The sequence below is a fragment of the Cyprinus carpio genome, unplaced genomic scaffold (assembly GCF_018340385.1).
Source record: "Cyprinus carpio isolate SPL01 unplaced genomic scaffold, ASM1834038v1 S000006762, whole genome shotgun sequence".
NCBI classification, from domain to species: Eukaryota; Metazoa; Chordata; class Actinopteri; order Cypriniformes; family Cyprinidae; genus Cyprinus; species Cyprinus carpio.
In genome coordinates, this window is record NW_024879359.1 from 805,438 (window position 1) to 819,698 (window position 14,261).

General features: G+C 37.2%; 1 protein-coding gene across 1 annotated transcript in view; it reads left to right on the plus strand.

The window, feature by feature from the left end:
- The window catches only part of LOC122144815 (voltage-dependent N-type calcium channel subunit alpha-1B-like), a 37,903-nt gene that overhangs the window by 14,107 nt on the left and 9,535 nt on the right, over positions 1-14,261 (plus strand). Inside the window, exons 10-22 of the mRNA XM_042755983.1 lie at positions 218-330; positions 685-816; positions 4,094-4,166; positions 4,270-4,387; positions 4,736-4,803; positions 4,959-5,065; positions 5,526-5,588; positions 8,480-9,145; positions 9,753-9,922; positions 10,465-10,570; positions 10,735-10,864; positions 12,221-12,280; positions 12,620-12,726. Of these exons, the coding sequence (XP_042611917.1) occupies positions 218-330; positions 685-816; positions 4,094-4,166; positions 4,270-4,387; positions 4,736-4,803; positions 4,959-5,065; positions 5,526-5,588; positions 8,480-9,145; positions 9,753-9,922; positions 10,465-10,570; positions 10,735-10,864; positions 12,221-12,280; positions 12,620-12,726 (1,913 nt within the window). The remainder of the gene's footprint in view (positions 1-217; positions 331-684; positions 817-4,093; positions 4,167-4,269; positions 4,388-4,735; positions 4,804-4,958; positions 5,066-5,525; positions 5,589-8,479; positions 9,146-9,752; positions 9,923-10,464; positions 10,571-10,734; positions 10,865-12,220; positions 12,281-12,619; positions 12,727-14,261) is intronic.

The window sequence follows — 14,261 nt, forward strand, 5'->3', positions numbered from 1 at the left end:
CTACACTGAATCACCACAAGGCCGTTCATGAGTTGTAGCTTAGCCAGCTTACTCACATTGACTCCAACTGTCATTTTCTTGATAGATTTTATGTGTATTCTAGTTACCTTTACAATTTTTTTTTTTTTTGATATTTTAATAAATTGCATTTAAAAGAGACGCTACACAAAATAAATTTGTATAACTGAGAGATTCTTGGTGATTTTTGATTTCTCAGGTAATTGTGGGGAGTATATTTGAGGTGGTGTGGGCAGCGATCCAGCCTGGTGCATCTTTTGGGATCAGTGTTCTGAGAGCCCTGCGCCTGCTCCGTATTTTTAAAGTAACCAAGTAAGTAGATAGTGAATGCTGATTTGTGAATGCTTTCAAACTTTAGTTTGAACAAAACAATCGCATATCTAAATATTGCAACTGATAATTAAGATCAGGAATTCCTGATACTTCAGACCCAAATTTTTTACCATAAACTCCCTGAAACTAGTTTTTAATAATACCTATAATAAATCTTTACATGTTGTCCATCACAAATGTTTAAAACTAATGAGTACTATTTAAATATAATTGATTTTCAATTTTTTTATTAATATATTCCTTATATTTTTAAATATATATATATATATATATATAAATTAATAATTTTTTTAAAGTTAATTCTATGTGTTAATTTTCTCTCTCTGTGTGTAGGTATTGGAACTCTTTGCGGAATCTTGTGGTTTCACTGTTAAACTCCATGAAGTCCATCATTAGCTTGCTCTTCCTCCTCTTCCTCTTCATCGTAGTATTTGCCCTGCTAGGCATGCAACTTTTTGGGGGCCAGTGAGTGATTTCTGAATTGTTCCTCCATTGTTCCAGCTGTTTCTGTGCAATTCCCCCCTCTGGAAAGAAATTTTATTTCTTCTGTTGAAAAAAAATGTTACTTTATATACCCAATATTCTCCACCAAACAATGTGGAAATTAAAAGGTACAGAAAACCTGGGCCATTCACTTTTTAAATAATTAATAGGCATAACCTTTTTAAATGCTCATGGTTCACATAACTACAGTAACTTTAAAGGGACTGTGCTTGAGCAGATTCTGTAAAGATGCTGGAATTGTAAATCTGCATGCATCCTTATGCCTTATGACCACAGCAGGCCTACCATGAAGCTCTGATAGAAGTCTCCATAACAACCCTGTGGCATCTTCTTCAGATCAGTTTTCTGGAGCTGATCTAAAGTCTGACTGCGTGTTTGATGTGTTATTCTGTTGGACTGAGATCATCCTAGGCTCCATCTGCTGGGGTACTGCTGTCTTATCCATGAACAAAACTGGTCACAACATGTGCTTAATTGTGCAGTCTCATTTATGTAATGGGGTTGTAAAACATGTCCTACTGTCAAGTGCAGTTTTGGTGACACGTTTTAATACTCTTTAGTTTGAGTTGTTGTTGAGAAGAAGCTCTGGAGAGATTAGTATTTTCCTCAGCCTTCCTGGACACTGGCTGCATCAAAAATCTGAAAATTCTTTTAAATAAGTAATTACTTCTCGGCCATTAAAAATGTACATTCTATATAGAATGAATGTGTGTAGTATGAATGTAATCCAAATGTACTGTACTACATTCATCATTTTTGATTGTCAAGTGGCCTACCAACATCAGTTGTGTTGCTTCAATGCTATTCACAAATCCTCTCCCATATACACATAGCCACTAAAGGCATTATTGTTATTATTATTTAGTCTGTTTCTATTGCCATCTTACATCAAATAATTCTAACAGATGCATTTTCAGAATATCAGTACATCCATCCATCATCTTCTCCCTTCTTTTCTGCAAATCCTTCTGCCCTCGTGCCAACTCTTGTGAGCAGAGAGAATGATACAGCATGCCAACAGGGATTTAGATCTCTATGCTCAGAGAATTATTGAGCTGATTATGCAGTGTGTCTGCTTGCTTTAACGAAGGGCACCCTGCTGACAAGCAGCACGATGAATGAAAGCTTTAGTCATCATCCTTCCTCTTTCTCTCCCTTTTTAGTGGCATTGGGCTACACATAACCAATACAGTGTAGCTAGCAGTCAGTTATAAACGGTATCTGTTAAATACTTTTAATTTATATTTTTTTTATATATATATATATATATATATATATATATTTTTTTTTTTTTACCAGCCAAACCTTGACCCCTTGAGCACAATGGATAAATGTGATCGGATGAATCTGGTGTTTAGTGATAGTGTTAATTTTAGCATTGCGGTATGGGTGTTCACCGACTTATAAACGTGAGTTCTGCATAATTCCATTGAGCTCCATCCAGCTGCTTTTAACGCCAGAGCGCGTTCTGTATGAATGCCCGTTAGTCATCACAGCCAGACCCTGTGTCTAAAGGAAGAAATGCATATTCAAGAGTCAGAAATCATACCCATGAGTCACTCTGCCCTTCCAAATAAAGATCACGTGCACTAGTAGAACTATTTTTAATTTGACAGCATTTATAACCTTTATTTGTGTTGATGTGTTCTGATAGGTGGTCATCTTGTGCATGTTATGACGTCAGTGTACATGCACATCTCCCATTGGGTTTAAAGCCTGCAGGGTCTGATGGTATTAGCTCACCTGTCTGTTTGTTGGCTGTTTTTTTAAGGTCTTGTCAAATGCCCCTAGAGTTTGTTAAATTGCTGTCACGCTGATTACCAGTGAAAGTGCTGGAGTTTTAGAGGGGATTGCAGAGTGTGAGCATAAACATTCAAGTGGTTTGAATAGACTTTCTAATTTAGTCTTTGATCATTGAGTTTCCTGACCCTGTCTGTGCCTGTTAAAATGCTCTGAGTGAAGTTGTTTTTTTAATTCTTGTGTTTCAGAGAAATGTCTACAGTTGATATAAACAGCTTGGTATGTAAATTAGATGAAGTATTTGAGATCTTTCCCACCAGCAGAACATCCTGTCAAATGAGCCTCTGTCAACGTTTTCATGCTGTTTTTTGTCTTTAGTTTTGAGTGCCCAAGAGCTCAGGTTTGTTCTCTGAAGTGTTTGCCTGTGTAGGTATGAAATACATTTGCAAAAACTCTTAGACGCTTCCCTGGCAATTACAAAATCAGTTTTATTCTTTGTCAGTTTTTGCATTTGTAGTTCTGTGTAATCAAGCACATTCTAAGCTTCTTATACTCTATGAGTGAACAGCATTTTGTTTGTGCTACGATGCAATAATGCATCTACTGCAGCTTCTGTTGGAAACCTCTTTATGTTTAAGATGTAAGGCTAATGCGCACATCCCACGACAAGCCAGGACTGAATGATACATCCTTTCCACCATAATTCACTGTTGTGAAAGCAAGCGTGCTCTGAATCTCCTTAATGAATGGATGAGTCACCAATGTGTTCTTGTGTTTCCCTCGAAGGCCAGACTGTGAAAGGCAATTTGGAGAGAGTTAAAGATGGCAGGGCTGAAAGAGAACTCTGAAATCTAAAAATAAAATGCTAGAAAGAGGAAGAGAATGATAGGGATGGATCAAAAAAGAAGAAAACTGATCCTCCAGGTTTTCATTTCATCTGAGGCAAGGACAAATATTTCTTGCCTCACGTGCAAGAGGTCGTGAATCTGAGCCTGGCTTGACTGACAGTTTGTCGTTATATCAGAAATGGAGGCGTGTGGCTGAATGTTATTTGATTTCAATGGAATTGTGGGTGTGAGAGCCTCCATTTTTTTGTATGAAATCTATGTTATTAAGTTTTTAGGGGGTTTAGATGAAAGACAGAGGTGCCAAAGCCCTTCTAGATAGAGATTAGGGTCTCTGTGTTTAGCGTTTTCATCCAGAAGGTGAATAAGAAATTAAAATAAAGCTAAAAACAAGCCATATCTCACTTGAGTATGAATGTTACACTGTTCTTAACATTCAAGCCCACAAATTACTGATGATAAGGGACGTGCTCAAGGGTACAAGTAATGGTAAAACAGAATTTTGATCCTAGTAACACAGTATCTTTGATGCAGAGCAGTATTTGACAGCTCTGTGATTAAAGCAAACCAGAACTGACATCAAAATCTTCAGTGTACCTCTGAAGCCTGTTTTACACCAAATGCACTGAAGCTCTCTCTCTCGTCCCAACCAGGTTTAATTTTGAAGATGAAACTCCCACTACAAACTTTGACAGCTTCCCTGCAGCCATAATGACAGTCTTCCAGGTATACTTTATTTTAATTTGGCCTTATGAATGTTTAATGTGTTTTTTCATGTATTAAAGTGTAAGACTCTTTGGTGTGCTTGAGCTGTTTACGCCTCTTGCAGATTTTGACAGGAGAGGACTGGAATGCAGTGATGTATCATGGAATAGAGTCCCAGGGTGGCGTCCGGGGTGGAATGTTCTCCTCGGTCTACTTCATTGTTCTTACACTGTTTGGAAACTGTATCCTGTCCCTTTACATTGTTGGAGCATCAGGGACAAGACGATGTGAAATGCATCTACAGTACATTAAAAAGTTCAACATATATAAAAAAAATAAAATAGTGAATATTGTCAGATGCAAAGAAAATTGTTAAAATAAATACTGTATATTCATTTCAGTTCATTTATTCAAGAAAGAAAAATGTTTTAGACATATTAATGGAAGAAAGTAGATAAAAAATTCAGTAGAATTTCTTGGAATTATTGATAAAATGTAAAAATGTAATACATTTTAATGCAAATTGAATGTACAGTATATTGAATGAAATGCAATATGAAATACAAACAATTCCCTAACCTGATAACTAGACACACTTCTCAATGTATTCTTGGCCATTGCTGTGGATAACCTTGCCAATGCACAGGAGCTGACAAAGGTAATCTGGCCTTAATAAAAGCTTCCTGTCACCTGATTTATGATCATTTTAGTTTTTTTTTTTTTTGTTATAACGCTTACATTTTCACAAAACACCCTGAGGATGTAGGTTTCTTTTATCCTAATCTTTTATTTCTGCAATGTCCATGCTTTTAGGATGAAGAGGAACAAGAGGAGGCAGCGAAGAAGAGCATGGCTCTTCAGAAGGCCATGGAGGTGAAGGAAGTCAGCCCCATGTCTGCTGCCAACATCTCAATAGCAGCGTAAGCGTCAGCCTTTTTCCCCTATATTTTTTCTTATCCAGCCTTGCACTATGGAACTTTTCCTCTATTGTACACTGTAGCTGTTATTTGTTACTTCTCTGTTAAGTTTTTTGTGATTGCTTGATTATTTGTCCAGTCAATGTCAGTGTAACCCTGACCTCCCCTTAAACCTGCTCTGTGTAGTCTGTTCTTCATAAATGTGTTGCTTTAGGATAATATGTTATATCAAATCAATGTTATTATAGTTTAATTATGTCATCTGCAGAGATTATTATGGTGCCATATGTGTTTTACATATGCTAATTATGCCTGAAAGCTTCTGCAAGGTAAAAAACCCAAATTACTAACAGGTGGACTGACAGAGTGACATCACTCTGACTGCCATTTGCTCCCTCTGCACTTTTTTCATTTGTGTTTGTGTCTCAATCTTTTGTTTTTGTTTTTTGTTTCACATGTGCAGTTTTGTAAAGCAAAATCGAGATGCAATCTCTCGCAGGTCTTCAGTCAGCAGCATTCACTCACCGTGAGTTTTGCTCTCCCTTACAATACTCCTCTCCTCTCCTCTCCTCTCCTCCTCTCCTCTCCTCTCTCCTCTCTCCTCTCTCCTCTCCTCTTCATGTTTTTTCTATTCCTATTCCTATATTTTGAGGGGATGATTCCCGTCTAATTCCAGTCTCCTTAAATGCTTAATAATCATCTCATTTTTTCCTTCCTCTCTTCTTTTTGGTTGTTAGCGCATCTAATTGATTTTGGGGATGGATGGGGGGAAAGGAAAGAGGAAAGATCAAAGCGTCAGGGGGGATTTTAGTAGTTAAACAAATGCTTTCATACAGAATATGAAAAAAGAAAGAGGGGGGAAAGGAAGGAAGAACAAAAAGAGCAAAAGAGAAGTAAAGAAAGACCAGAAGGGCAAAGAAAAGGAAACAAGGGGGGGGGCCAAGTATAGGAGGGGGGGGGGAAAGAGGAAAGGGGGGGAAAACAGAGGAACGGGGCGGGGGACAGAAAGAAGTAAAAGGAAAAGAGAAAACAAAATAATCAACATTGTCCAACGAAGAGAGAGGAGGGAAGGGGCGGAAGGGGACAAGAAAAAAAAAAAAAAAAAAAAAAAAAAAAAAATTGCAAATAGGACAAAAGAAGAGGAAAGAACACGGAAAAAGAAAAAAGGTGGAAAGGAAGGAAGGGGAAAAAGAAAAAAGAGGGGAAAGAGGGAAAGAAGGGAAGGGGGGGGAAAAAGGACAGGGAAGAAGGGGGGGGGAAAGGGGGAGGGGGAGCGGGGGAGCACAGGGAGGGGACAAAAGGGAAAAAAGAGGGGGGGAAGACCAAGGGAGGGGAATAAGATAGAGAGAAAAAGGGGGGGGGGGACACAAAGAAATGGGGGAGAAAAAGAAAGAGGGGAGAAAGGGGGGGGGGATAAGATTTAAAATGACAGCCATACATGTCTACATGGGAGGAAAGAAAGAAAGGAACGAAAGAAAGAAAAAGAAAGAAAGAAAGAAAAAGAAAGAAAGAAAGAAAAAAAAAAAAAAAAAAAAAAAAAGAAAAGAAAGAAAGAAAAAAAGCAGAATTTTTAAAAGAAAGAAAAGAAAGAAAGAAAGAAAGAATTTTTAACACCAGTTAGGAAAGAAATTCAGTGACATTACACTTAATTAGAAAGCACACAAATATTGTTAAACCATTAGATTGGTTTCATTATTTCACACTATGTGTGGGTATTTAGAGCTTGTTATTTCTCCTTTACATGGTCTCCCTTTATCCTTAGATAGATGTATTATATATGTGAAGGCTTTTTGATTTTATCCTTTTGATAGCGAATAACTTTTCCAATATGAATGAAGGCCAAGCTAAACAGAGCAGTCTGGGTGTGCTATCAACAAGGATCAACAGCCTTTGCACTGTGTGGGTTTGGTCTTTGTGTGTGTGTGTGTGTGTGTTTGTGTGTGTGTGTGTGTGTGTGTGTGTGCGTGTGTGTGTGTGTTGTGTGCGTGCATGCAAGGGATAGAATGGCACTTTTTTCACCAAGAAACAGCATAATCATTTGGTGCATTAAAAGTATATTAAAATCTAAGGGTTCATGTTGTTTGTCTGTGTTAAGTTTTCCTTACTCTCTAGTTGTTCTTTCCTTCTCTCTTGACCTCTTTTCACATAATGTGTTTGTTTGTCTTTAACATGTCTGTCGTTTTTGTGTTGTGCCACCCTGAATGTATGTCTAAGGAGTTATGTCTACACTCCATGTCGTCGCTTTGTGAGGTATAGTGACATGACTCAGGATGCTATTGTTATTTTTGTTCGACTTTAGTGGTTTTTATCATAAGTACATACTATTAGCACATCATTAGGTCTTCTGAGTCACTGTAGTCCCATGATGCTCTTTGTCCCCTCTTAACAATGGAAAAGCATTTGGTGTTGGACGTAAGTGAAATGCATGAGAGACAGAGCATGACATACAGATAATGCTGAAGCTGTACTGTATATAGAAAAACCTCTATGCCAACCACTGTTCCACTCGAATGCTTGAGAACGACCAGTAAGAATTTCTCCTTATTTGTTACACAGAAGAAATAAAGTCATACGGGTTGAAAACAAGCATGATGAAGATGAATAAAACGTGTGACACCACTTTCATTTTTGGTGGGTGAACTTTCATTTTAAAGTGGCCATAACTTACAAAGTTTAGTTTTATTTAGTCATTTATGTTTATTATTTTGTCCCTTTGAAGTCCAGAGTAGCTGATTATTTATATACTATAGCTTTAAGAATTAAAGAATAACCTGTGCCTTTATGATGTACAGTACAACCTATATTTGGATTGCTATTACTATTACTATTACTATTATAATATGTATTAATGCTTAAATAAACATTTATTTTTGTAATGTTTAGTTTTCATGTTAAATTTAGTTTAAGTTTTAGTAATTTTGTGCTTATGTGCGTTATCATTTATATTGGTTTTTATTTAAATATTTCTATAAAAGCTTTATTTTTATTTTATTTTAGTACTTTTTTAATACCGCCATAGCAACACGTTTTAGTCTAATGTAAAACTCTCATGATTTCATCCACCCAAAAATGAAAATTCTGTCATAATTTATTCATATAAATAATAAAAGATATTTTGAAGAAAGTTGGTAACCAAACTGTTTTTGTTACAATTGACTTTCATTGTATGGACATATGTTTCCCAAAGCTCTTCAGAACATAATCTTTTTTACACAGAAAAAAAGTAAGTCATGTTTGGAGCCACATGAGGGTGAGTAAATCATGACAGAATTTTCATTTCTGTGGTTGTATTATCCCTTTAACCATGATCAGTGTGATTTCGAGTGGTCAACAGTGGTGGGCTCATGGATGTGGGTGTTATCGGAGGTAATACATAGTGATGTGCGTAATTCAGGTGAATATTCTCCCGTCCCTCAGTAAAGAGCAACAGAGGTCACTGCAGAAGTTGTCCATATGGGAGCAGCGCACCAACCAGCTGCGTAGACACAAACTGTGCAACAGCAGTGAGGCCCTTTACAATGAACTAGAGCCTGAAGAGCGTCAACGCGTGTCTTCAGCGCTCCATCTGCGGCCTGACATGAAGACCCACCATGATCGTCCGCTTGTAGTGGAGCACAGAGACAGCACAGTGGACAATTCCAGGAGTGACACAGATGGAGACACTCCAGACGTTCAGCTGTCCTCTAGCCATCCAAGGAAGCATCATCGATGTCGAGGAGAGAACGGAGATGCTGGAGAGGGGAGGCACCATAGACACCACAGCCGAAACAGAGAACATCAGGACACCCTGGAGCACAGCAGCAATCAGGATGGAGGACACAGTAACCACCACACAGCTGGTTCTCCTGAAGAGGGAATAGGGTTGGAGGAGAGAGAACGCAGACACCACCATTCTCGCCGATCCAGAGAGGTCAACGGGAATGGCAACGGCCCGATTGGTAATGGTGGCAGAGGCGAAGCTAGGATACGAGGTCACAGAGAGGGCGAAGGAGGGAATGGAGAAAGGAGGAGAACACGGTCACGTGTTAAAGCCCAGTCCACACTGGATGGAGAAGAATGCAGGGAGAACGGTGGAAAACACAGGTACATTCTCAGACTGTATGGCGGCCTCAGAAACTATTTGGACACTTAAGGGGATAGTCCACCCAAAAATAAAAATTCTGAAATCATGTACTCACCCTCATGTTTTTTCAAATTGTATTGCATTACTTTTTTCTGCAAAAAAAAAAAAAAAAAAAAAATCTGACATCATGTACTCACCCTCATGTGTTTTCAACCTGTATGCATTTACTTTTTTCTGCAAAAAAAAAAATAAAAAAAACGAAATAAAAAATTCATGACATCATGTACTCACCCTCATGTTTTTTCAACCTGTATGCATTTCTTTCTTTTTTTTCTGCAAGTCTCTGCTTGAAAAAAATCTCTGCTGTTTTCTTTTAAATACATGACATTACTTCTGTTGATGTTTTGTTTTGTTTTATAATGCAATGTCATTCATCATTTAATGTGAGACTTTTTGAAGCCATGGACATGCTGAATAGACTGACATTGTATGCATGATCAGACATGGCATTTTTCCTACAATTTCATTTTTGCTTTGATCTGCATATACTTTGCAAAGCATTAGGCAGCACTTTGAGATATACAGTATTGAGTATGTATGTTGGATATATATATATATATATTACAGGGGCAGACCAACAGGAACAGACAGCCTAGCCACCAGCCCTCTCCAGTCTCCTACTGAAGAGAAGCCAGAAGACAAAGATAATCTAAAGAACAGCACCAGAGTGGGCCCAACCGGAGTCAACATTCCTGTCACCATAACTGCCCCACCAGGAGAGACTACAGTCATTCCCAGTAAGTATTTTTTAATGTCCTGCTTGAATAATATGAGCACATGGTGCCAAAAATAACATATCAATTGAATAATTTGAATAGTGACTTTTTTTAAATAATTAGTCATACATAGTGTATTTTACATATATACATTTTTTGTAATACAAAAAGGGATGTCTAGACAAATGTCCAAGCTGCCACCAGTGGATGCAAAATTACCATAAAAATGTTCCATGCAACCCTAAAAAATCAGTTCAGTATATAACAGCAGCCTAGGCATTATGCTGAAATTACTCCTTTCGTGTTCCACAGGGGAAAAAAGTTTTTGAGTGACATGAGAGTAAATACATGGTATTTTTTACAGTATACATGGTGTTATATATACAGAATATTTATTTTTGGTTGCATTATACCTTTAAGAAATTATCTACTAACTACATAATCATGTAGCACTGCTAAAAAAGATGGCAGCATTGAATGTTTATTTGACACTTATGACATTCTCTCCTCATCTTTGCTCTAATGATCATCTGTTTGACAGTGAAAAACATTGATGGTGACAGTCTACTTGCTGAACGAGGAAAAGAAGGATCTTGATGAGCTAAATCAGAATGCACCCAAACACATTCTGCCATACAGCTCCATGTTTGTGTTTGGTCCAACTAACCCGTAAGTTAAACCCCAATTATTATGTTGCAGAAAACTCTTAAGGAGCAATTTTAAATATTTATCACATATATAACTTGCCTCAATTTGCACAGAATTAGCATTTAGTTGTAACGTACCTGCTATATATTGTGAATAAGTGTTGTTTGTTCATGTTGTCTCTACAGAGTGAGACGGTTGTGTCATTATGTGGTGAACCTAAGGTACTTTGAGATGTGTATCCTCACAGTCATCACCATGAGCAGCATCGCCCTCGCTGCTGAAGACCCTGTGCAGGCCAATGCCCCGCGCAATGATGTAAGACACACAGACCTACCTGGAAATGTAAAATCTGTAATTTCCAAATCTGAAAAAGTCAATATATGTTTTTTACATATATTATTTTTATGTAAGTTATACAATTTTTGTCTTTTCGTATCAGTTTTTTTAAAAATAATGTTCATTTATTAAATGTTATCTATAAGATCCAGCAAATGCTGATCTCATTGACACTGTCTTTCACTGTAAGCTGGGGTTATGACATCAGTAGTGTTTACATAACTCAAGAACAGTCCTGTAGGGCAGTATGGCAGCCTTGTCTGAACTGTCTGGCTGAGGGTTGTCACTAGGGTTGCCAACTTTACTAAAAGAAAATACGGGACAATCATAGAAATGGGTTTCATAGAAAAAATAGAGACACACACACACACACACACACACACACACACACATATATATGTATATATATATCTATATATATATATATATATATATATATATATTATATATAATCAATTAAAGAGGGCTGCTTTGGTGCCCTGACACTTTTTTATTTGTCATTTTGTATTTTAAGAATAAGGTCCAAGCTTAAGAATACACTAGAAGTTACTTAAATGTAAAATGTTTTTCTATATTTAACATAACAATAGTGAAAGATGACTTACATGTTATGTTCACAATTTGAAATTTACTTAACACATACTGATCATGCGTGTGAGGGGGCTGTGGACTGGATGATCAGCGTAGCAGTCAATAAACGGGAAAAAGGGAGGTCACAAACAGGATATCTGTACAAGCAAGGAGGTCACGTATGGGACAAATCAATTAGGCCCAATATATGGGACGGTTGGCAACCCTAGTTGTCACTAGCCCCACTGACTGGCTTTTGCACCATATTTTTATTTCGGGACAGCCCGTGAGCAGACTTAAGCATCTATTGCCACTGCATTAGCCCATAAGCGTAGCTTATTAAGCATTGCTTTCTGAATTACAGAGAATCGTGTGTAAACATGTCTCCAAAAATCCGTGTAGTCCACTTTTTCTTATTGATTCACTGAGCATCATCGGCTTGTACAATGAATCACTGCTTTCAGTATTTCCCAGCTGCTCATGTGGGAGGAATGAAAGATAGAAAAAAAACCTTGAGTATTAATTTGAAACATCTATTTTTGTCTCTCAAAAAATACAATGTACATCATGTCTGTTCTGTTTGGGAGATTATTGAATTACTTACTGAATCATAGCTTCATTAGGGCCAATAACACTTTATTCTGAGATTTTTATATTATTTATGGCATCATCCACTTTCCTTTGCTCAAATGGTCTGTGGGACTTCAGAACTATGAAGAAAATAATTGCTTATTTCTAACTCCTTATTTCTTGTGGTTTCCTCAGGTGCTGAAATACCTAGATTACGTTTTCACTGGTGTGTTCACATTTGAGATGGTTATAAAGGTAAATACAACTGCCTTTGATCTTTTCTTTTTTAAGCTTGCAATATTAAATAATATGCTGATTTGGTGCTTAAGAAACATTTATTAAAAAATGTATTAGCAAACATTTTTTAAGTTGTGCTGCTTAAAATTATATTCAAAACCAATATGCATTGTTTTCAGGATTCTTTGAATCTTTAATAGAAAGTTCAAAAGAACAGCACATTTTTTAAATAGAATCTTTTGTAACATTGCAAATGTCTTTACTATCACTTTTGATCAATTTAACGCATCCCTGCTGAATAAAATCAGTGAATACATTTTTTTTTTTTTTACCCCTTTTTTGTCTTCTCCTTTCTAGATGATCGATCTTGGGTTGCTGTTGCATCCTGGGTCTTACTTCAGGGATCCGTGGAACATACTGGACTTCATTGTAGTCACCGGTGCTCTGGTGGCCTTCGCCTGCTCGTGAGTGGCTGTTTTTGTAATTCTGTCAGAGTGGAGCAGACAGAGCGTTCAGAAGAGCAGGCTGTCAGTTCAAATCCAGCAAGAGAGCATTCAGTCGAAAATGACGGAAACAGGATGTGACTGTCTGCTGTTTAGTATCTGGTGTGAGATGGAGCTCTGTGATGAGGAAGAAAATGTGGCATCTGTGTATAGATTGGTCTTTGGAACTGATCGGTTTAACGTGCATCTGTTTTTTTTAGCTCATAATAGGATTGTGCATAGCGCGCACACTTGTGCTAATTATTCGGGTGGGTTTAGTATTTCCCACAGGAGCTGAGCCAGACAGTTGCATTTCTCAGCAGTTTGCTTTTAATTTTTATTGTTCGTGACCCACCCATGATAATTAGCAATGATTTCCTAAATGTGCTGTTACTCTTCTAGTTGAATCAATTTATAATTTTAAAAACAGCAATGAAACAGCAATAAAATCCACTCACGTATAATTAAAATAGACTCACATTAAAGAAATTGTTCGCTGAAACTTTACTCACCCTCAAGCCCTCATGATGTAGATGAGTTTGTTTCTTCATCAGAACAGATTTGGGGAAATTTAGCATTGTATCACTTGCTCACCAATGGATCCTCTGTAGTGAATGGGTGCCGGCATGAGTCAATGAGTCCAAAACAACTGATAAAAACATCACAATAATCCACAAGTAATCCACACAACATCAATTAATGAAAAATTGCATGTTTGTAATAAATCAATCATTAAAAGGATCCTCCACCCCAGAATGAAAATTTTGTCATTAATCACTTACCCCCATGTCATTCCAAACCGTATAAGCTTTGTTCGTCTTCAGTTTAAGCAATGTAAGTTGTTTCTATCTTAAATTGTGTTCCGAAGATGAACAGAGCTTTCATGGGTTTGGAACAAATCATGGGGGTAAGTGATTAATGACTAAATTTTCATTTTGGGGTGTTTTTAATATAGTACAGTTGTTTAACTTGAAACCATTGTTTCCAGCTAAAAAAATAAAGTCCACTGTCCATAATGTTGCTTTCTCCAGTTGAAAAGTCATTTTGTCTGAATCTAAGCACTGTTTACAAATGTTTACAAAATGTAAATAAACAGTTTACAACAGTTCAAAACAGATCTAAACAAATATGTCTGTGGATTTTGATGTGAAAGGACAACATTATTATGGATTATGGACTGGTATTTTGACCAGAAGCCAAATAATTGTGTTTTTATAAGCTGTTTGGACTTTCATTGTGACGGCACCCATTCACTGCAGAAGATCCATTGGCGAACAAGTGATGTGATGCTACATTTATCCAAATCTTTTCTGATGAAGAAACAAACTCTACATCTTGGATGGTCTGAGGGTGCGTACATTTTCAGCAAAGTTTCATTTTTGTGTGAACTGTAGGGACCTGAGCCATATCGAGAGACCAGAATATTGTAGAGTCGTGGGTACTTGAGCCACTAAGTAAATTCCTTCATAGCAATGCCCTTGCAACCACCCACAACACTCTAGCATTGGCATAGCAAC